This window comes from Drosophila kikkawai, chromosome 3L (genome assembly GCF_030179895.1).
Source record: "Drosophila kikkawai strain 14028-0561.14 chromosome 3L, DkikHiC1v2, whole genome shotgun sequence".
Taxonomy (NCBI): domain Eukaryota; kingdom Metazoa; phylum Arthropoda; class Insecta; order Diptera; family Drosophilidae; genus Drosophila; species Drosophila kikkawai.
Genome location: NC_091730.1, coordinates 22,976,411 through 22,999,438, shown reverse-complemented (window position 1 = coordinate 22,999,438; position 23,028 = coordinate 22,976,411). Strand labels below are relative to the sequence as shown.

The following is a 23,028-nucleotide window of genomic DNA, read 5'->3' as shown; positions in this document are numbered from 1 at the left end:
GCCATCCATCCATCCTTCTATATATAAGGACGGTTAGCCCATCTAGATCCGCAAGATATATGCATATACTTATAAAATATATATATATATGTTGGCCCCAGGTGAAATGCGTGTGGAAAATGAACATGATTATGAGCAAGCGGGAAAAAAAGGCAGAAATAACGTGAAATTCGGTTGCTAAAAATAAGCGAAAAATCATTTTTAAGTATAGTGTGATTCGAGAGTGTGTTCGTGTGTGGAGCACAGGTGGAGGCGATCGCTCGACATACGAGGAAAACCCGAAGCAAGGCCCCATTTTCACTCAAAAAGCTTCGTTTTCGTTCCTTTGGAAAACCGTGTCCGAAAATCACTCAAAGTGTAACAGAATTATTTACGAAAGTCTCTCTTACGCTAAATATATATTTACTTCTTGGAAAAACTTGTCGGTTGCCAAAATAAATCTATATATATATATATGTATATGTGTATGCCGAAACAGTCACCTACGTGACCATTGAATAACAATTGTTAGATGACAACGCATTGTCTGAGGTTGAGCAGACTGTTGTCCGCATTGCCAAGGATTCACTCAAAGTTGTATATTTTTGTTTATTTCGCACACTTTTTCAACGCTCTCCCAACGCTTATTTATTTATGCTGGCGAATAACACGTTTCGATGCCAAAAGTCAAGTATTTTTAGAGAGCATTGCATGTAATCCTAATTGGCTGTTAGCGAACCATTCTAAAAGCATATCATAGAAAAGATGACACTTTTATGATATTTGCTGTTGGCTTAAAAGTTTGGTAATACCTCTGGCGACTGCATAATATATATGTGAGGGGAAAATTGGCTAGGGTCTTTAAATGTATTTTCTATTTGATTCAAACAATGTAGGCAAAAGTATATACATCAGATTAGGTAAATATGGTCAAAGTATAAGTTAGCAGAGGTTCTAAGGTATAGCTTTATCTAATTATTTAGACGAGACTTTATTTAGTACATCAATAGTGTATTGATATATTCCTGTACTCTTAAGATAAAAGGAACTATAATTGCTTATTTTTGTAAAGCTATATCTAGTTTATTGTCTTGTTCTTACTTATCTTTCAATATTTCAGTAGTATTTTAGCAGAGCAACCTTGACAAGCAGAGAATCTTTGGATTAGTATTATATCTCCTGTGGGAATTAAAATTCACTAGCTATCACTTTTTAGGTATACATTTATTAATATAAAATAATATATATCAAAATACAGTTTCTTGTTTGTAAAACAAAGATAGTTTAAAAAACTGTTCATGGGGTTTTCTCAAATCAATCACATTATTTGGATATTATCTTCCCAATTTGTTTGCCTTTTTCTACCCCAATATTCTAATGTTTATAACTATAACTCTGGGCTGTAATATTGTTTAAGCAATGCCGAATAGCAAACAAACATAATGATATCCCATGAACCAACTAAATGAGCCAATAAATATGTATAAATTATGAACTTTATGATCGGCAGAAGAAGATGCCAAATATTTCAACATGACTTAAATGTACGGGCCTGAGAGTCGGGAAAATTTATGTGTAGATACATTTTGGCCAGACGCTAGATACACAAAATGAAACGCACGGCCAGCGGCCAAATGACACAGGCTAATTACAGGTAAGAAAAAAAAAAAGTAGAAAGAAAAACGAAGAGCGAGGTGCTTTTCGTGTGTGTTTTCGAGTTTATTTTCACAGTGGCCCCCCTTAGGTGGCGTGAAAATGCGTTCACACAAAGGGGAATATCAAAGAATGTTCCACACAACTGAGCAATTAACACAACACAACGCCGGGCGCGTGAAAAGCCACTCGAAAGTTTTTCGGGAGCAGAGCCCCACTGGGAGGAGGGATATGTAGCTCCACGGAAAAGCCACTCGAACCGACGAAGACCACACGAACGGCGCCGAAGAGGCCCGATCGCCGCCGAAGGGAGCCGAGGAAATCGTTGAAATAGACGAATTCACCAGCGACCAGCGGCCAAATCAACGAAATACTCTTTATTCGAACGACAACGGGATCTCTTGTTCAGTAGATCACCAGCCTTACTCCGACGTTTATTACGAATTTTCTCGGTGACTCGGTGACAACTACAAAACTGCGTGCGGTGCTGTAGAGATTTTCGCTTGAGAGGAAAATAATCACAATTAAGTTTTGAATCGCGACTCACGCGAACCGATCGATCGCATAATTTTCACATCCATTTGGAGAACCCCCATCTCTGAGTCTCTGAAAATCTGACCTAGCAACATGTCGTCATCGCAGGCTGTCCGCTCCTCGAAATACTCCTACCGGGCCACGTCCACGGGACCCGGTGCCGCCGATGTCAACATCGAATACATCCAGGACCTGAGCTCGCTCTCCCGCTTGGAGGTAAGGGATCCCCTGCGGATGGTCCCCTGAAGATCCGCGGACCAATGCCAGGGATTAAAATCGAAAATCGAAATGCGTGTGCGCCGAATTTCTATTAAATCTACGAGAATTCCTCTCTCTCTTTCGCCTTTCGCGGTATCTGTGTGTAGAAGCGCAAAATAATCAAGAAAAAAATATACAGAAATACAAGAAAAACAAAGTAAAAAACCCGAAAAATTCATCTACACTCTATATCAAAGGCACATATATACCGTAGATATATATTCGTGTGCTAAGTTCTCGCCGCGTTCTTGTGTGTGGAAATATAGAATATTTTCGGTGAAGCAAAATTCTAGATGTCTATATGTATCTATACGTGTCTGTATATACATATGCATTGCTAAAAATTATGTAATGGCCACCGCCGAGCGATATATACATATACGAAAAAAAAGAAATCATCGAAGAAAAATATTTGTGAAGAAACCAATGCTGTGCTAATAGTGCCATAAATTCAAAAATATAAATTATTAAGCCCATGAAAGATCCCTCTGAATAAATGTATCCACCATTTTCTTGCAGGACAAGATCCGTTTGCTCCAAGATGATCTTGAAGTTGAACGTGAATTGCGTCAAAGGGTGAGTAATTGTATTTAATGTTAATATTAAGGGGATTTTAAAAGGGTTTACTTTGCATATAAGTTATAATATTTTTGTATAAAGGAGATTAAGTTTTTTTTTTAAGTAAAGAAAATCTATAACTAATTGAGTCATACTTTGAGAATAGTTATACATTTTTCTAGATTTTGAGATAACTTTAATTAGATATATTACAATCCACTTCCACCTGCTCGAAGGCGGGTTAAAAACATTCCCCGAAGCGAAAGGCGCCAGGAAAATGCGAATTTCACTTTTGTCGGCTCGCAAATGTCACCCTAAAAACAGCAAAAATATGTGGAAAAGCAAACCAAAATAAAATCAAAATAGACAGACCGATAGAAAACGCAGCAAACAAATGTAAAGGCAAATTGCAGCTAGAAAGCTAAGCGTCTAAGAATAAACTACCCTTCGCAGAGTTCCCGAAAGTGTGAAAGTAAATGATAATGATGTGCATTGAACTTCAATCGCTTGATAAATGATTTTTCTTCTGACTTTTCCTGCTTTCCTTTGGCTTTGCAAAGTCAAAGAGAGAGCGGAAAAGTGCACTTCATTCAGCGGGCGCTCCTGTTTGGCATTACAAATTTAGAAAATGCGGCCCCAGATCGGAATCGGATTCGGAATCGCAATGGGAATGGCAGGGGCTGGCCAAGAATGTGTGCTTTATATTTTGTTGGAAATAACTTTAATTACTTTCGCCTTATACACATACACTCACCCCGCAAGCCAGCATATCACACCGACGCACACGCTCATAATATGGAACAAAATGGCTAAAATTAGCGCACGACATTCAATACACAGAAGCGAATGATTAACTTGAAAAACAACAAAAATATGAACAGCCAGCAGCCAACAGCCCAACGGCCGCGAGAAGAAAAGAAAATAAAGTGGCCAAAAGCCATCATCATCATCTGTTCTCTTCCTCGCTACAAAATTTCGCTCAGAAAATCCTCTCCGAAAATCCGCTCGGAAAATCTTCCCCTGTGACTGTGTGTTTGTGGGAAAATTAAATAATTTTCATGCACATTAAAAATCTTCACACCGCCTCTGCCAGATTTTCGTATCCAAATCCCACATCTATATGCAAAAAAAAAAACATGTATCTACAAGATACATATGGCGCAAATGGATTTACGACCCGTTCTTACGTGGCCTTTGTGGCCAGCGGCAACTCTCCGTTATGCCAAATGAGCAAACACATGTCCGCCTAGGTATTACCATAAACATTAAGGTCCAAACACATATTGGGGGGATCCCAAAGATTAAAGCTAGAAGAATAACAAGAGTTTCTCAGGCAGTTCCTTGCAAAATGTTCATTTTAAAAGCCAAACAAATAGCACAGAGCCCTCGTAAAACCTATTTTAATTACAATTCGCACAAAAATTGGCCCAAAACGAGGTCGACATTCGGCGAAATACAAATGTTTAGATTCCGAGAGACTGAACGGACACAAAAAATGTTTCTATTCAGGCGAAAAATGCCTTCGAAAAATGTGCCTTTTGGAAATGCAAGCCGCCCGCCCCCACAAAAGATATATACGGCAGATCGCAGATGCAATCGGACTATATGGATACACCTCGGCGTGGAGGATTTCTTGGCATGATGCCATTGTTATTTTAGGTGTTGCATGTGCATAATTATTTTTGACTGATTAATGTGACTTATAATTTTTATTATGGACCGTTTGAGTTGTCTGAGGCGTGATATTTATAGGTTCTTTCGATTATGAAATTTCGAATTTCATATTTTAGATATGTAAAGATTATGAAATAGGCTTCAGAAATATTACAAGAATTATTGGGTCTTATATATGATGAGAAAACCTTAAACTAATCGTGGATTTCCTGTTACCTTGCAGATCGAGCGCGAGAAAGCCGATCTCAGCGTTCAGGTCATTCAGATGTCCGAGCGTCTCGAGGAGGCCGAGGGTGGTGCTGAACATCAAGTGAGTATCTTGGGTTATATTATTAGATACACCGAAACTAAGCTTATATTATTTGCCAGTTTGAAGCCAACCGCAAGCGTGACGCTGAGCTGCTGAAGCTGCGCAAGCTGCTGGAGGATGTTCATCTTGAATCGGAGGAGACCGCCACGCTTTTGAAGAAAAAGCACAACGAAATTATCACGGATTTCCAGGAGCAGGTTGAAATCCTAACGAAAAACAAGGCTAGGTAGGCTATTCCATCCGCACACTGCCTCCAAAAAGCGTAAACATCTCCATCCTGAGCTGTCCATCCATCCCCCGCAAACACACTCCCATAACGATGATCGATTGGCGTCAGCTGGCGGACATTTCAATGCCTCTAGATCTAGAACTAGATCGAGATCTAGATTCGAGATCTCGTGCAGTAAGACAACAATGCCACCGCTAACCTTGTGCTGCCCCGCTGACCCACAAAAAAAAAAAAGAAACCAAAATCGAAACAGATCATAAACAATTCATCAAAATGCCATGACATGCGAAATGGCCAAAAAGAAAACATAAAGTTGCACGGCTTGCAAGTTCTATTGACACAAATGCGGGGCCGAAGAATCGAGAAAACTTTCGGTTGCCGGGGCGTCCGCCTCTCATATTTCCAAATCGAAGCGGGCGATTTCCAAAAATAAATTGCAAAGAATTCTTCTTATTCATCTGCTCCTCCGCAGAATGTGGAAATCGGTTTGCGATTCAAGGCTAAGCGACTTAATCACCTAGTAAATTATTTTCCAAGTACTAAATTGATAATGCAAGTGATTATCTAGGGCCTTGAGGGATTCAGTCCAGTTTCTTGGATACATCTTCGCGTGTATCTCTGGGATATCCCAGCACTAATGTTCCGTAGGTGCGCCCGAGTTTGCGCACTTCCGTTTAGAGACAAAGACAGAGCACAAACGGAAGATCAGCCAGCTGTCCCGCTCGCTTGGGAAAGCTCTCCGCGGAAAGCTCTGTGGGGCTTCGTTGGCGAAACTTTCCTCCATATGTTAATTCCCATACGCATACCAACAAAAAGCAAGCGGGCCAAATATTTTCCTTTCCACTGTCTTGTTGTTTTTTTTTCGCTTTTCATTTATTTATAGAAATTTTGAAATTTTCATCTACATTCTTGAGCGGAGAGGCTCTTTGTTGCCGCTCTCGCTCGCCCGTTCGCACCAACGCCCAACCCAAATATGTCTTTGATTGAATCATATACAAAACTGTGTTGATTGTTTTTGTTGCTGTCCCGCTCCGTCGCACCGTGTATTATGGAAATTCGATACGTTTTCTGGCTTTTCAGCTGGCGGGTGGGAAAGGTCGGCTGCACCGATCCACGGATCGGCGCCGATCGTGCCCAGCGGCAGGTGGAAAAGCTGGCGAATGCCTTGGATTGAATTAAAAATTCGATCAATGATGAAAACAACATGGGATTTATTTGATTTTTGTTGCAATTTCTCTGCTTTTTATATGTACAATTTAGTCTTTAATAGATTTTGAAGAATTGTTGTAATCTGTTCTACAGCAAATAACTTAAATATGATCAATACAATGACATTAGAGAACTCTCATCAATATGTATCAAATATATTTTTCATATTATCGAAAATATCTTTTCTACACATTGATAACGGTTGCTGTTTTGGCATTAGTTTTCTTGATATAGTAAATCTCAGATAAAATATAAATTTTTTAATATCTGCTTCGATATTTAGATACATAAAAATTTCTTCAATAATTAAAAAACTAAATGTAACAAGTAAAAGTATATCAATCTATTATGCTTTACTTTTGAGTAAAAGACCTAATTCATTTGCTGTAAACACAAGTTAATCGAATTAATCGCTAATCGTAATTGTTATAGTTAAAGATTTCGATAAAATCGATTAAGTTTACCACGTAACAAAAGATCAAATAGATACCCTTGTCATGTCATAGATATTCCGTGTGAGCCGCATGCCTTATTATATTGAAAAACCTATTCTCATAAGCTTGCTTCCAGGCATACCAAACATGATTTTAACCCTTGGACTGCCGGGTTTTCGACCGCCGATCGATAAAACAGTCGGAGGGTGATCGATAAAAAACCGATCACCGCCCGACTAGCCTCGATCGGTGGCCAAAAGCTCGCAGATCCAACCAAGCTTGCTAGCGATTCACAGCCCGGCCGATCTCTCACAAACCATGCCTAAGTATCGGGAGCATGATCAAAGACCCCAAGACTAAACCGGAACACCTATTAAACAAATTGCAGAGCCGAGAAGGACAAGGCCAAGTTCCAGGCTGAAGTCTACGAGCTGCTCTCCCAGATCGAGTCCTACAACAAGGAGAAGATCGTGTCGGAGAAGCACATCTCCAAGCTGGAGATCTCGATCACCGAGCTGAATGTGAAGATCGAGGAGCTGAACCGTACGGTGATCGACATCACCTCTCACAAGTCCCGCCTCTCGCAGGAGAACATTGAGCTGATCAAGGACGTCCAAGATCTGAAGGTCCAGCTGGACACGGTCTCGTTCTCCAAGAGCCAGGTGATCTCCCAGCTGGAGGACGCCCGCCGCCGCTTGGAGGATGAGGACCGTCGTCGCTCGCTGCTCGAATCCTCTCTGCATCAGGTTGAGATCGAATTGGACTCGATTCGTAGTCAACTCGAGGAGGAGTCGGAGGCCCGCATCGACTTGGAACGTCAGTTGGTCAAGGCCAATGCTGATGCCGCCTCCTGGCAGAACAAGTACAGTGCCGAGGTGGCTGCCCGCGCCGAAGAGGTCGAGGATATCCGCCGCAAGTACCAGGTCCGCATCACCGAGCTCGAGGAGCACATCGAGTCGCTCATCGTCAAGGTCAACAATCTGGAGAAGACCAAGACCCGCCTGGCCAGCGAAGTGGAGGTGCTCATCATCGACCTGGAGAAGTCGAACAACAGCTGCCGCGAGCTGACCAAGTCGGTCAACACTCTGGAGAAGCACAACGTTGAGCTGAAGAGCCGTCTGGACGAGACCATTGTCCTCTACGAGACCAGCCAGCGCGACCTCAAGAACAAGCAGGCCGATCTCGTCCGCACCGTGCATGAGCTGGACAAGGTCAAGGACTCTAACAACCAGTTGGCCCGCGAGAACAAGAAGCTGGGAGGTGGGTTCTATTGTCTACTATCAATTATATATTTGAATTTATAAATGATATCTCTGAAATCTTTGTAGATGATCTGCATGACGCCAAGGGCGCCATCAACGAACTGAACCGTCGCCTGCACGAGCTGGAGCTGGAGCTGCGTCGTCTGGAGAACGAGCGCGATGAGCTGACCGCCGCCTACAAGGAGGCTGAGGCTGTACGTACCCAAAAATAACTCAACCTTCCGAGCATATTAATTAATTTATTTTTAATGATGTATATTATAGGGCCGCAAGGCTGAGGAGCAGCGTGGTCAGCGCCTGGCCGCCGACTTCAACCAGTACCGCCACGACGCCGAGCGTCGCCTGGCCGAGAAGGATGAGGAGATCGAGGCTATCCGGTAAGTTATAGGACATAGTCTGGGAAACGAAGCATAACTTTTGATATCGATAATCATAAATCCCCCTTGGAAGTAGCCCCGCCTCTGGCTCTCAACTGACAGCGACAACAGACGAAGGTCGATCGCTGGGTTGTTGTTTCCTTAGCCAAAGCGGAAGCCCCCCCAAAAAAACCAAAATACAACGCAAGGCCCCGTCTTTGGGGTACTGAGGGGGGAAATCAATCGATTGATTCTCGATCGATCTTCACTGCCAACACAATTGATAGCGAACTGACCCATTTAGCTATTAGCGTTCAGTTCGAGTTCTTTAGTCGCGCACAAAGCAACGGCATTAGTTTTCTGTTCAGGAGCCAGGCTATATCTGATCCTACACCCGATCCCACAAACCCACGCGGCTCAGGCTCAAGCGAGAAGTGAGTTTGGTTCAGCAGAGATTCCATGAAACGTACATAAAATATATATAAAACCCTTTTGAAAACCCCTGCAGAAAATTGCGCAGTTGCTGCGATTACACAATCAGAATTTGGGTTCATTGTGGAAAATCGAAAGATCCCATTGAGAAAACATTCGATTTGAAGAAGAGATTCTTCTCCAGCAAGAGGTATGTTGAAGCGTATACAACGTTCCAGTTGGTGACCAGTGTTTGGCTGAGATTACAGATCTCTGAGAAGAAATGAAGATTCATTTTGTAAGCAGTCTTGAGATTAAAGTATCTCTTAGGAGATCTTTAGCTTATAGAAGTTTTGGTGACTTAAGATAGTCTTGACTTCTTTTGAAGAGAGTCAATTTAGTGATCTTGGCTTTTGGTTTCAAAATATACACTGCGATAAAGATTAAATTAAATCGTTTCAACTAAAGAAATTACAAAAATTATCTTTTTGACGTATAACTTTTAATTTAATTTTAAAATATTAAAGATATTTTCTTAGAAGATGATAAAATATATTTCCAGAGATAACTTTTTTAAATTTTGTAATAAAATCAGCTATCAATTTGTAAAGAAAGCTCACTAAACCTTCGTTCAAGTGGCAGTTAAGCCATATTTCCACTCGTTTTCAATAGCCGTGTCTAGGATACTCGTCTCTTTCATGGCTATTGCATAAAATTTGCGACTATTATGACATTGTCTATGAGCTCGCTGCCAAAATGAATCAATCATAGTACAGCCCACCATTGACTGCCAGCGAACGACGATGATGATGATGATAATGGCGATGTTATTGTCGTCATTATGCTCATACCTTGCCCGATGCCAACAGCTGAAAGAACGAAATGCAATCTTTTTATAGATTTCGACAAATTTGAAAATTATTTGCAAAGCAGCAGCCAGAGCTGCCAACTGAGAAGGGAGGAAGAGCCAGAGGAAACCCCAAAAAGAGAACCCGAGGAAGAAGCGACGCGAACCACAAGCGACAAGGCGACAAAGCAGCGACAGTTGTAGCTTTAATTAGAGTACTCTCTAGGCGCACACCCATTACCTGTACCTATACCTGTACCTGTACCCCTCCCTGAGAAATCCCCTTCCCTGAAATCATGTCTCTGGCCCTGCAGCAGCGGCCCTCCCGCTTCCGGCACCATGCAAACACCTATGAGGACAACTATGGATACACCATGAACTTTTACCAGCCGATGCTGGACTACCTGGACGCCAAGGCCAAGGGTCTGGAGGTGAAGAAGCCCCACCTGCCCTGGGTGAGCGAGCGGGGACTGAAGCAGTATCGCTCCTCGAACGCGGTGCGACAATACAACGCCGACGAGATCGTCCGGCTCTCGCGCACCTGCGCCGCGCGCGCCGACGAGATTCTGCTCAGCTTTCGCGCCCAGAAGCGATCGCCATTCAGTGTGCAGAAGCTCGTCGACGCAACGCGAGTCGCGAAGCACCTTGAACCGGACACAGTTGTCGAGAGATCGCGCCAGCGCCGCCGCCGCCGCCAGGAGGAGCTCGAGGATTTGATCAAACGCGACACGCAGAAGATACTGCAGCGTATTCGTAAGATAGAATTGGACAACGAGATTGACCAAATGTCGGACGACTTTAAGCGCCAGATTCGCGGCAAGTCCGCCAGTGCCATTGCCCAGGCCCTGCTCTCGGAGTCGGAGCGGAACATCAAGACCGCCAAGAAGGAGGAGGAGGACTTCATGGCCCAGACTCTGGTCCGATCCAGCCGTGCCGTATCCCGTGCCCGCTCCCGGTCATCGTCCCCGTACGGCGATGGCCAGCTGCGCGCCCACACGCTCCACATTGAGCTGATGGACGACCGGCTGGTGGACAAGCTGGACCACCGCGTCTCCTCCTCGCTGCACAACGTGAAGCGGCAGCTATCCACGCTCAACCAGAAGACAGTCGAGTTCTACGCGGACAGCAGGTGCGGTATCGAGGATAAGTGTTGGATCTGCCGTAAGGTCCTGCGCACCCATCCCAAGCTCAAGGACTATAGCTACGTGTATTGGAAGCACTAGTGTCCTGCTGGCTGGGTGGTTTCCTCCTTCCTTAAAGTCCCAATTCCCTGCCCCTTTCGCTCTCATCCTCATTTGAAGTTTTAATTGCAACACAAAACAAGGAAATTTTAATATTTTTTGAACGGAAAAAATATATATTTAAAAGTGTGGAAATTATAGTTTTTGGTATCAGTTTTAAAGAGTGAAGAATTTGATATTAAAAGATATTTGAAGGAAGTTTAGAAGTTCCCAAAAAACGAGGATATATAATTATGTGTGGTAGCAGTTTTTAGCTAACAAAATTACTTGAATGGCCATAAAAATGTATCTGATAACTAAGATAGTAAAAAGAAAATAGAAAGATACATGGGAGATCAAGTAACTTTTGTTACTTGTAATGATCAATACTAATTTCTAAAATATATAATTTTTAAATGAAAATCTTCAGGAATGTGACAGAAATCCCTATTAAATTTAAATCGAAAAAAGCTGCTTCATATATTTAATTAAAATAATTACTTTGAAATGAAAGCCTTACTTAGAAGCTCTTTTTTATCAAAGAGTAGAAGGAAATAGTTAATAATATGTGCATGTTGCCACAGATTTGTTTTTTCCTTGTAGTCCCAAAATTCAGGGAAATTGTAATAAATGCGAACATTTTTGCCAGAGCACAGCAGAATCCTCTTAATTTTTTCCTCAAAAAAGAAACCCCTGTCCCTATCTTTATTTGTCTATTTCTCGTTTCTTGTCTGGCACAAAATTTATTTTCGTTTTCTAGAGTTTTCTCAGTTTGCGGTCTTGTTTCGTACACTTTGTTGGGCCTGCTTTTTCCCCATTGTGTCTGTTGTGCACTCTTCTGTGAATTATTTATACAGATTTATGCACAGCATATTTGCGCATGGTTAATTGCTAAAAATCGCCAGCAATTTGGTCATTAATTACCAACAATGTCAGGGAAATGTTGACCAAGTTGAGCTTTAAAAGCTTGAAGATATGAAGGGTTATTGAAATAATGTTAATTATTTATATGAAAAAAGTGGGATTTTCTATACAAAGTTTCGATTATTGATAAGTGAATAGGTTCCAATTAGTTATAAATCTGTTTATAAATCAAAAAAGGAATCAATTATTTAGTGCAACCTCCCATTTTGCTCTAAAAATATTTGGATTATAGTTAATTCAACCACAAAATTTTCGGATTTCAAACCAACACTCCGATCATATTTCGCACCCACACCCACCCCCAGGTATTTCTCGAGGCTGTCGGCCCGATTTGCGCGTAGATGGTCCGACCAACTATTGTTGCGGATTTGTCCTTCAAATTCGACAAGAGATTTATTTTATTTTCAAACCCAAGAAAACTGATGCGCATGACAGCAAAAACAATCACGAAAAAGACAGCAGGAAAAAAAAAACAAGAACAAAATAAACCCAGCAAATATTTTTGCGTAAACATTGAAAACAATGGCAGGGAAAAATTAAAATCTAAATGGGAATACTTAAGTTTTCTAGCTAAGACACACAGACAAGGCAAATACCTTGGCAAGGCGACAGCAATGAGCACACGATTTTAAGATTAAGTAACCAAGACACGGGGGCCACTATTAGAAAAAAAAAACATATCAGAGCGTTCAACTAAACAGAAAGATCATCGCAGAGAAGAATTTCTGGCAGTTAATACTCGTGTTTTTATGATATAATTGAGAGATACTCTGTTAACTGAGTAATTAATTTATTTAAACTATAACTACCAAGAGAATAAAACCCCGTTTGTCTCACAAAATAACCGATAAAACCTTTTCTAAGGTTAAGTTTTTGTATAAAATATTAGGAGATAGATAGATAGATATCAATAGGCATTTTCGGAATTATTCCTTTTTTCATATATCAAATATCATAATAAATTACCTTATTTATATATGTATTTTTCGTTGCAATCCACTTTATCCTAGCCTTTTCTACCTTTCTCAAGCACAACAAATAAATTAGTTAGTCATAGTTTAAGTCTATTTAGAAAGTGAATCAGGTAGAGTATTAGAAATGCAGACATTAATCAAATTTAGTTGGCAAGACGAGTGCACCTACGCCCAAGAATAGACGCATGATGCACTTAGCCCAAAAACAAGAACCCAACAAAAAAAAACGCAGGGGAGAAGGAACTACTTAGCAAATACTTTGGCATGTTACCCCTAAGCTATTTGTGACAAGTTCGATGTCTTTATCATGCGTAAAAATACACCGAAATTCGCGAATGCAAATGCAGCAGCGGGCGAAACAATGAAGCATTTTTGACAATGCCATAGCACCACCTGAGCGAGTGCTTCTCGACTGCTGAGTGGTGCGAAAAATGCAGTTTGTGGGTCAGACATTGGGGCCAAAAATAGAGCCAGCAAAGCGAAACCTCAGAGGGCCATCGCCGTCACCGCTTTTGTAGGGGCTACTACTTCCATTTGGCGATATCTTGATATCGATTGTGGGGAATTTCCAATATCTATTCTATGTTTGCTATAATTCCGGACATTTCCATACTGCAGCAAGCAGACCTCCATCGAGATCGAGCAGCTCAATGCCCGTGTCATCGAGGCGGAGACCCGGCTGAAGACCGAGGTGACCCGCATCAAGAAGAAGCTGCAGATCCAGATCACCGAGCTGGAGATGTCCCTGGATGTGGCCAACAAGACCAACATCGATCTGCAGAAGGTGATCAAGAAGCAGTCGCTGCAGCTGACCGAGCTCCAGGCCCACTACGAGGATGTGCAGCGCCAGCTGCAGGCCACCCTTGACCAGTACGGCATCGCCCAGCGCCGCCTGGCCGGACTCAACGGTGAGCTGGAGGAGGTCCGCTCCCACCTGGACAGCGCCAACCGTGCCAAGCGCACCGTCGAGCTGCAGTACGAGGAGGCCACCACGCGCATCAACGAGCTGACCACTGCCAATGTCAACCTGGTGTCCATCAAGTCCAAGCTGGAGCAGGAGCTGACCGTCGTTGCCTCCGACTACGAGGAGGTGTCCAAGGAGCTGCGCATCAGCGACGAGCGCTTCCAGAAGGTCCAGGTGGAGCTGAAGCACGTCGTCGAGCAGGTGCATGAGGAGCAGGAGCGCATCGTGAAGCTGGAGACCATCAAGAAGTCCTTGGAAGTCGAAGTCAAGGTACCAAGTCAAACAATTCTAAATTATACATTACAACACTTTCCCATTTCTTATCCATTTAATATCATTTATTCTCCGTTTAATCCCAAATCCCCTGTAGAACTTGTCCATCCGCTTGGAGGAGGTCGAGCTGAACGCCGTCGCCGGCAGCAAGCGCATCATCAGCAAGCTGGAGGCCCGCATCCGCGACTTGGAGCTGGAGCTGGAGGAGGAGAAGCGCCGCCACGCCGAGACCATCAAGATCCTGCGCAAGAAGGAGCGCACCGTCAAGGAGGTGATAGTGCAGTGCGAGGAGGACCAGAAGAACCTCATCCTGCTGCAGGATGCTCTGGACAAGTCCACTGCCAAGATCAACATCTACCGCCGCCAGCTGTGCGAGCAGGAGGGCGTCTCCCAGCAGACCACCACCCGTGTCCGCCGCTTCCAGCGGGAGCTTGAGGCTGCCGAGGACCGTGCCGATGTGGCCGAGTCCAACTTGAACCTGATCCGCGCCAAGCACCGCACGTTCGTCACCACCTCGACGGTGCCCGGATCCCAGGTGTACATCCAGGAGACCACAAGGACGATCACCGAATAGAGTGCCCCGACACCGGCGCCAGCACCCGAACCGAGATCATTTCATAGTCGATCTAGAGAACGACGAGACCGAGACCGAGACCGAGATCGAGATCGAGAATTGCGTGAGAAAGTTTTTATAATTTAAATTTTTTTGTCACCCCCCAAACGCCGGATGGAGCGCGACCAAGAACCCAGTGGACACCGGCGGACGGCGGGGCTCGTATAGGCTACACACTATAAATACATAACACTACACATCCTATCTATATAATAATAATACTATTTTGAAGTTCATGTAATTTAATTAAAATAATGAACCTGAAAACCTAAAAACAAAAATAAAAACAAATCAACGAAAACTTGGCAGAGTTTTGCTAGCGATAGAGACAGACCAAACACCGTAAACCATACACCATATATTATACACTATATACTATATACTATATACTGTACGTAGAGATGAGAGAAAGAGAGTTGGCTGAACAATAACGTTCGATTGGATCCAATCTGAAATCGGAGCAATCGTCACCATGAGCAAACCCACTAAGCACGCCACAGCATCGAGTTAACCGAGTTACAACCGCTTCTACTATTTGTTTTTAGTTCGCTTTATGTTTAGTAGGTAAATTTCTGTGTGCTCGTAACGAATTTGAATTTTACATTAAATCAACATCAACAAAACTGAGCAATTTTCACATTTTTTACTTTGTATCTTGCAATAAAAACGAAACTCTATTCATAATAATAACACATAAGAAATGATAAGTGAAAATCAATTGTACTGAGCGGGCTTGAGTAAATTTAAAATGGGGAGATCTATAATTTACTTATTAATATGAATATTAATATAACTAATCACAGATGTCAGTTAAGCCGCTTTCTCAGGTGGGTATTTTGAAATTAAGGGCTGACTTATAAGACCCTTAAATATTTCACATATTAAATACAAAATCTGACTTGAGGGGCATCCTGTTGATTTCTATCTGTCCCCCAAACGGTTCCCTTTCCCAAAAAATAAAATCAGATATCTTGATTTAAGCTATCACTATTTATTAAGACTTTCTGAGCTTTTCAACAGCAGCTCTTAGATCGCCGCAACGGCCAATTTGGATTCGGTGTTAAGAACAGCCGACTTCTCGCCATAAGCTCCGCCGTAGTGGCTCTTCTTGAAGACTGAAATTGAGAAATAGAGACGAAAATAAGTAAAGTTGAACTTGGATTTAACATTACGAAAAATAAATACGAAAATTTTATAAATATTATTAGTTTTCTTTTAGAAACTCTACTTTGTTAGTTCTTTTAGATCTTCCTATAGTTAGTTTTCCATTATTTATCTCTTGACTTTTCTTTTCCCAAAGTTAGTGACTTAATTTCAGGTTAGATTAGGAAACCCACCTGGATCGATCTCGGCCACGAAGGAGCGTGGTGGCAGGGCAGCGGCGTAGAGCTTGTCCAGGGGTCCGTAGGGACGGGCCAGGAGGGGCCTGCCCTGCTCCCAGCCATAACGGTTGAGGGCATACCAATCGGCACCGTCCAGCTTGGCGGCGGAGGCAGCTGCTCCAGCGGCATTGGTCAGAGCAGAGGCCTGAGCCTCGGCGGTCTCGGCCGCCTTGACGGCATCGTAGCCAGAGTATCCGGAGAGTCCATAGCTGGGACGGTGGGCCAGGGCAACGGTGAGGGTGCAGGCCATCAGGCAGAGCAGGCGCAGGCTGGCGGACATGGTTTTGGTTTTTTCGGTGTGGTGCGAGGAGCAGACTGGTCGGAAAACTAATTAACCCAAGCGTGTGTCCAAATTGCTTTTATAGCAACACTATTTGAGCTGGCCAGCGATTTGTGAGCTTCCCAGACGTGACCAAACCCAGCTCGGTGGCCAGTCACTTACTTTCGGGGGGCCGTCAGCCGCGGCCAGCAGCCAGCATCTCCATCCCCCCGCGATAAGTCCGGATCGTCTCCAATTTCTATGCTCATTGAAAATGCGCGCCAAATTGGCCCCGCCCGAGAAGCTGCTCTCCATTGATAGCAACTTCCCCCGGCTCGGCACGCTCCGCTGGCTGCTGGTGTGTGCGGTATCGGGGCTTTGCCCGAAGTGCTCCACTCTACTCCGATCCCATCCCAACCCATCCCCATCCCGGCGTGCACGCATCGGACATTGGGGCCCGCAGGGGTTAAGCCACCGATCAATGAACCGGAACCTGAACCAACTCACCCAAGCTGATGATAGCGGCTTTTGTCGCAGGCATGACCAGTGAGCTTTGTTTAATTTTTAGAACTGAGAAGACTTTATTTATGGAATAATACATTTTTAATTTAATAGTAAAGGTATATTGTAATAATAGTACTTAATTCTTGCTAAATACTTACAGTTTACATCAGATTTCGTTTTTTATAGAATCTTTTTATAGAATCTTGATGCAATCAATTCGACATTTTGTAATGAGTTTTATTAGAGAAAAATTAGCACACTAAATAGTTAACAATTTGAAATTATATCATTAGAATCTATGAATTAAAAATCTATTTTTTAATTACATCTCAAACTCTAATTAGCAGTTTCAGAAAATAATGTAAACAAAAATATAACAAATATAAATATATGCATATAATATTACTTTTTCCTAAAAATTAGTGTATTTAGGTTTCTAAAATCTTGTAGGTAAACGACAATTAATCAATTATTAGTTTAAAGGGCTTAATGCAACTAAACATGTCTTAATATATCAAATATATTTGTGAAATGATTAGTATTTATTATTAAAACTATCTCAAAAACAAGAATACAGCTCTGTACAACTTATAAATCACAATATAATGCACATCGGAGACTGAATTTAAAGTCTAGATTTCACCAGAACTGTGCCAGAATCGAGCCAAGAATTCTCGGCATGATTCACAGCGCGAATCGAGCGGCTCGAATGTCAAGCGAAGGTGGCGCAATGGCCAAGAGTTCTTCGGGCCAAACAAGTCAGCAGATGTGTGTTTGCTTACCAGCCAGAAAATATGCGCGGCAATCGGCGAACCTCTGGCACTTTCCCGCCGCAAGATTATTGAGCGACTGAATTGGCAATTGAATGCTAACGGTTCCGTTCCTCCTCCTCCAGCGGCTTCCCGTTGTGAGTGAGCCGGAGTAAACAAATCCGGAGCACGTTCGCCGCTCTGCCTCCGGTCAATGTCACTCAAAGACATTCCCGTGGGGAGCTGCAATCAAGTGGCTTCAGCAGCTGCAGCAGCTGCATTTGAGCTAAGCAACCCGAAAATTAGGTGCCCCGAGATATATTCCCCCGAAAATCAATTTGACCGAAAAAGTTATGTTTTTTCATTCTTGGTTTATTATGTACACGTCCAGGCTCAGATCAAGTATCCGCCTAGGTGGCCTTTGGCTGGGATTAAGTATCCGCTTAGTAGCCGCCGCGGGGTCCGCCGTACGGGCGCTCGCGGTACTCCTGGCCGTATCCGTGCTCAGGCACGTACAGCTTGGCCACCGGCTCGGCAGCGCGGACGGGCAGGATCACCTTGCTGTACTCTGGGGGCGAGACGTAGGCGCGGTAGTTGTTCTGGCCGGGATACAGCAGGGTGGCGCCAGCGGGCTGGACAGTCCAGCGGGGTCCATAGCCGCGGTTGTAGCTGGGACCACGACGTCCGTGTCCGTAGCTGCCAATGTTAATGGGGCGCAGGATCTCGTGGTTCTGGCCGTAGCCTCCACGGTGTCCGCCGGCGATGATCTCGACGGGGCGCTCATAACGCTCATAACCGCGACCCTCGTTGCTCGAAGCCGCCGAGCTGGCAGCAGAAGCTGCACCAGCAGATCCCGAGGACCTCTCCTGGCCGTAGCCACCGTGTCCGTAGCCAGGGCGGCCGCCGTAGTTGGCGTAGCAGCTGCCCACAATGCAGGCGCAGAAGAGAACCGCGAGGGTCTGCAAAAGAGGGGCAAAACAGTGAGTTAGGAGATCCGAGGTGACGAGGGTCATGGGGAAGTCTTCAGGGAAGTCTTCAGGGACGCTAGTATACTTACAGCGAACTTGTTCATGGCTATGCTGTCTAGGTTTCGGCACAGTTGGCACAATTAACAAATTAAGTGGCAAGCACACTTCTTTATATAAGCAAAATAATTGTTGCACTCGAAACGTGATCTCGCCCAGAAAATTATCACGGCTCAAGAGCTCGCTGCTCCGGCTCTTCTCGGCCAGCTCGTTGGGCGACTTTCTGCGAGTTTTTCGCACTTCCCTGGCCAGAGATACCGCCGCTCGACTCGTTTTGGATTGAGCAGGTTGCTCGGTTTGCTGGCCAGGTTTGTTTACCGCCAGCGATACAGACACTTGGCTGTCGACCTTGGTTGAGGGTGGCAGATGCGGATGACCCCATGTCAATGGGGGCTGCATTGAGCTGGGGATGCGTGAGGGTATGCGGCCGAATTTGGGGGAATAAGAGGGTTAAGACCCAGCTGCTAGTGCCAGGGAAAGTGGGATTGCATGCAAGTGGGGGAAGATTCCAAACGACTATGAAAAGTTATCTTTTAAGTGTTTAGACTTTTCTGATTTGTTCAACTCAAACTTTAAAATGCAAGTAATTTGTGCATATTTCTGCTACAAAATATAGAGATACAAATATAATACAAGTTCTTTTAACCCATGAAAAAGTTATAATTGTTTTAAGCTTGATTTATTTCCAGTCATAAAAATCTTTTAAATTGTCATTTTAAATTCAACTTTTCTGTCTGTTTAAAGTATTTTTGTATGCTCAACTGGTGCCTGGAATAAAACCCTCCGACAAGCCCACAGTCTTTAGCCAATATCGCTGAAAAGTATGCCACTAAGTATTAGCAACCGCCCCACAAATGCAAAACTCAATATGGGAATTTTTGTTCAATATTTTCCATTGCGTTCAAGGTGTTCTTTTATTCGCCGATTCTCAGAGTTTCGCTTCGACAGCCACTCGAGGAACTGAACAATTCGTTTCGATAGTTCGATTTAGTATCCACCGCGTCCGTAGTGTCCACCGCGGTGGCCAACATCACCGCCATCGATCACGTAGCTGGGGATGGCATACGATCGGTAGTTACCCTTGCTCACAGCGGAGGCAGCAGCAGCGGCAGAGGCAGCAGCCCTGGGCTCCTCTCCGTAGGACCTGAGCTCACGGGGACCATAGTGGTTGTAGCCACGGCCGTAGGGACGCTCCTCCTCGTAGACGACGCGCTGGATGCCACCATAACCACCACCATATCCTCCACGGTTGCCGTACACCGGGCTGGCGTTGATATAGGCGAAGAGAGCCAGAGAGACGCAGATGATCTAAGGATAGCGGGAGGACATTCGGAGGATTAGCTGGCTGCCACTTCCTTTGGTAGTTGCTTATAACTTACCAGGTACTTCATGGTGAATTAGTTAGTTTTGTTGGTTTGGGGTAATCAATCAAACTATGATTTACCGGACCTCCGACGCCCGCTTTTATACGTTAATTTTTCAGCCTGGATATCTACGTGACCTATATACATGCTAGTTACTGCTCCGTTTCAGCCCGAAACCGCATTTCATAATTGAATATACTCACATTTGATTTATGTATTTCCATGTGCCATTATAAAATCGCTTGGTTACGCGATCTGTGCATTGTTCCGGAGCCGAACCCCGGGCCTGAGCCCCCGGTTCTTGATAGTTTCACCAAAGTACACTCACACGCGACTCTCTCTCTCTTTGAAGGGGAGGAACTTGGAATAACGAACGCGTTGTTTTTAAAATAAACTCCGAAAAAATATTGTAATTGACTTTCCGTTTTCCACATTCCTGGGGGTAATGCTTTACGGATCGGTTGTGTCCGGAAAACGTGTAAAATATAGGTGGGGATGTTCTAAAACTGACTAAAACTAGTTTGATTATTGAAAAATATTGTCTATAATATGAATATAAACTGTTTTTAGAACTAAGATTGCATTATTTGTAAATATTTTAGAAATTATTTATATTTTTTGTAAGTATTTGTAGTAGGAAATTGTATTGCTTGGCGATAACTAAACTGAACTTGTTAATTTAAGAAATTAAAAGATTGAAGCATTTTTGGTATCTTATATCTATACCCCTTTTTCTTGTTAAGAATTATTAAATTTAATATATGAAAAGCCAAGAATATCACAACTTTTCAACCTAAACCATGCTCAATACTATTTTCATTTAGTTTCTGGCCCAAGCCCATTTTGGTTGGCACAAAGTCTCACAAATTTTGCTTGGCAAAAGTCTCGTCAGCAAAGCTAAAGCAGCACAAATAATTGCCCCAATAAATAGTTAAATAAATAAAAATAAATGAAGAATAAAATAAAGTAAAATAAATATTAAAGATCAATAATAAACACAGTCTCAGTTTAAGTCTTGATGTTTCTTGGTTTTATTATTTAGACGTAGTTGCTTAGGTAAGTAACTGGATCACTGTTCTTGTGGTTTTGCCACTTAGTAGCCGGACTTCTTGTATCCCTTCTGGCCAGCCACGGAGCTGGAAGCAGCCGCCGCCGAAGCACCCTTGGCCTCCTCGCCGCGAGCGTACTCCTGACGGGGTCCATAGCCCCTGGGCTCATAAGAGCGCTCCACATAGCGGGGTCCCTCCTTCCAGACCAGAGGATTGCCGGCGCTGGGAGCGGCCAGAGCAAGCTTGGCCAGGGCAATGGCCTCTCGGTCGACTGGCGGAGCACCGCCGTAGCCAGAGCGGTGGTAGTTGGAGCCGGTGTAGACCGATTCCACAGGAACCTCGTGGCTACCGCCATATCCGCCCTGCCGGTGTCCACCATAGCCGCCGCCGTACGAGGGGACGATGGCCTTAACGGTCAGAGCAGGCTGCACCTGGTAGGCATAACCGCCAACGGGGGCGCCGTATCCACCGCGAGATCCTCCATAGGGGTTGGCCGAAGCGGCAGCAATGGCGCAGATGCAGAGGCACTAAAGAGTAGAACAAAATCATCATTAATTTTGTATTCCCTAGTTTTGAGTAGTGGGAGGTATAGAGATTCAGGATCTCAAGGATCTGTCATTTATATTGACTGTTGAAACTCACCATGAACTTCATCATTCTGAGGCTGAGTTGGTTAGTTGATCGTTGCGAAAGTAACTAATGTCTCAGCATGAGAACTGTTTTGTTTTTATACGGCGAATCCAGGCAAATGTCAAACACTTACGTAACGAAAGTGATGCAAGTTTCGGCTCTCGACGGCGGCGTCGGCGGGGCTCCCGGAGACGCAGCTCCAGGTCTCGGTCTCGGCACAACTCTTTGTCCGGCAATCTCGAGACGCCGCCGGAGACGTGCAGCCAGGCAAGAGCTCGGGTTCTGGCCAAAAACGGCTCTCAATTCGGCCCCCGGTCCAGATAGTGTACTTACGCCATCGTCTGACGGAGACGAGACCGACACCCCCCTCAGCCCATTACGTAAGATTCCGAGAGCATGACTCTTCGTGCTCCGGATCCGCATAGTTTCGACCCCGCTTCGGGCCAGTTTGCCCCACGGTGCCGCGAGCTTGACACCGTTTTTTCAATGACACACCCGGCCAAGGCAGTGGCCTGAACTTTCTGCTGCGTTGGTACAATTTATATACAAAAGCAAAAAAAGTCGAGATAAAATTACAATAAAATTATAAACAATTAAACTGTTCGCTGTTCGACTTTTCAAACTGCAGCGCTAAGCTTTTTATAATTCTCTAGTGCTGGCGCTACCCAAACTGTGAATGGCTAAATAATGAATAATGACTTATTTAGATGTTGGCCAGGCTCAGGGCCCCAGCAGCCAGCAGGCAGCAGCCCGCGGACGGATGAAACCGATCTTTCTCCGGATGCAGCACCCAGAAGCACTTACTCTTTAAGACTTTATTCTTTATTGTTGGCTTTGCTCTTAGGAATTAAATAATAATGTTATTGTAAGGCTGGAGAATATCTAGCGAACACGGTAAATATTTAATATTAACAGTATTCGTGGTGTAATTGATGCAAGAGAGAATCCGCTCTAGAGGGCCGGACGCTCTCCATCATCCATCGCAAGTCCGATATTGCCAGCTTGTTGGACAAGATATTTAACAGGGCCACAATCTAGATGAGCGACACGTTTGGGCCGAGGCCCTCAGACTTTATAAGAGCTGAGCCGACGATGGCCAGCACAGAAAACGGGCTCACAAAATGAAAAGTCTGCGCTGCAAGGTGTGATTAACTGATTGCGAGCTCATCATCAGCAGTGGTTACAGTTTCCCCTCTCTCTTTGCAGATCCTACAGGTGGCTGTGATGCTGATGCTGGCTGCTTTGCAGTTGGGGGCGGAGCACTTGGACCGCGACAGCGATGACTGCGGCTGCGGGCGGCGGGGCTGAGATGAGACATCAATAAACAAGCGACGAGCAATGCATACAATTTGATCGGTTATGGGCTCTGGGGGGGCGAAAACCA

General features: G+C 44.1%; 6 protein-coding genes across 7 annotated transcripts; 2 read left to right on the top strand and 4 right to left on the bottom strand.

Annotated features, from left to right (window-relative positions):
* The first annotated feature begins 1,988 nt into the window (after positions 1-1,988).
* On the top strand, positions 1,989-15,383 carry Prm (Paramyosin). Of its 2 annotated transcripts, XM_017170893.3 has the most exons (9): positions 1,989-2,382; positions 2,944-3,000; positions 4,880-4,966; positions 5,026-5,192; positions 7,227-8,098; positions 8,167-8,294; positions 8,365-8,477; positions 13,451-14,066; positions 14,167-15,383. In XM_017170893.3, exons 1-9 carry the CDS (start codon positions 2,260-2,262, stop codon positions 14,641-14,643), a joined length of 2,640 nt encoding a protein of 879 aa, XP_017026382.1. In that variant the 5' UTR covers positions 1,989-2,259; the 3' UTR covers positions 14,644-15,383. The 2 variants fall into 2 exon arrangements, with proteins under 2 accessions (XP_017026382.1, XP_017026384.1); XM_017170895.3 differs by lacking the exons at positions 1,989-2,382; positions 2,944-3,000; positions 4,880-4,966; ... (2 more) ...; positions 8,167-8,294; positions 8,365-8,477 and adding exons at positions 8,784-8,890; positions 8,965-9,078; positions 9,767-10,843.
* A 270-nt stretch (positions 15,384-15,653) lies between these two features.
* Positions 15,654-16,402, bottom strand: Cp16 (Chorion protein 16). Its single transcript, XM_017170812.2, has 2 exons — positions 16,020-16,402; positions 15,654-15,797 (listed from the first exon to the last, which is right to left on the bottom strand). Exons 1-2 carry the CDS (start codon positions 16,342-16,344, stop codon positions 15,709-15,711), a joined length of 414 nt encoding a protein of 137 aa, XP_017026301.1. The 5' UTR covers positions 16,345-16,402; the 3' UTR covers positions 15,654-15,708.
* A 1,525-nt stretch (positions 16,403-17,927) lies between these two features.
* On the bottom strand, positions 17,928-18,766 carry Cp19 (Chorion protein 19). Its single transcript, XM_017170813.3, has 2 exons — positions 18,634-18,766; positions 17,928-18,535 (listed from the first exon to the last, which is right to left on the bottom strand). Exons 1-2 carry the CDS (start codon positions 18,646-18,648, stop codon positions 18,020-18,022), a joined length of 531 nt encoding a protein of 176 aa, XP_017026302.1. The 5' UTR covers positions 18,649-18,766; the 3' UTR covers positions 17,928-18,019.
* Positions 18,767-19,476: 710 nt separating this feature from the next.
* Positions 19,477-20,109, bottom strand: Cp15 (Chorion protein 15). Its single transcript, XM_017170809.1, has 2 exons — positions 19,981-20,109; positions 19,477-19,909 (listed from the first exon to the last, which is right to left on the bottom strand). The coding sequence occupies exons 1-2, from the start codon at positions 19,990-19,992 to the stop codon at positions 19,589-19,591; spliced, it is 333 nt and encodes a 110-aa protein (XP_017026298.1). The 5' UTR covers positions 19,993-20,109; the 3' UTR covers positions 19,477-19,588.
* An 863-nt stretch (positions 20,110-20,972) lies between these two features.
* Cp18 (Chorion protein 18) lies at positions 20,973-21,801 on the bottom strand. The gene is made up of 2 exons (XM_017170889.2): positions 21,657-21,801; positions 20,973-21,541 (listed from the first exon to the last, which is right to left on the bottom strand). Exons 1-2 carry the CDS (start codon positions 21,669-21,671, stop codon positions 21,059-21,061), a joined length of 498 nt encoding a protein of 165 aa, XP_017026378.1. The 5' UTR covers positions 21,672-21,801; the 3' UTR covers positions 20,973-21,058.
* Positions 21,802-22,648: 847 nt separating this feature from the next.
* On the top strand, positions 22,649-22,992 carry LOC108077526 (uncharacterized). Its single transcript, XM_017170890.3, has 2 exons — positions 22,649-22,786; positions 22,851-22,992. The coding sequence occupies exons 1-2, from the start codon at positions 22,766-22,768 to the stop codon at positions 22,950-22,952; spliced, it is 123 nt and encodes a 40-aa protein (XP_017026379.1). The 5' UTR covers positions 22,649-22,765; the 3' UTR covers positions 22,953-22,992.
* The last annotated feature ends 36 nt before the right edge of the window (positions 22,993-23,028 follow it).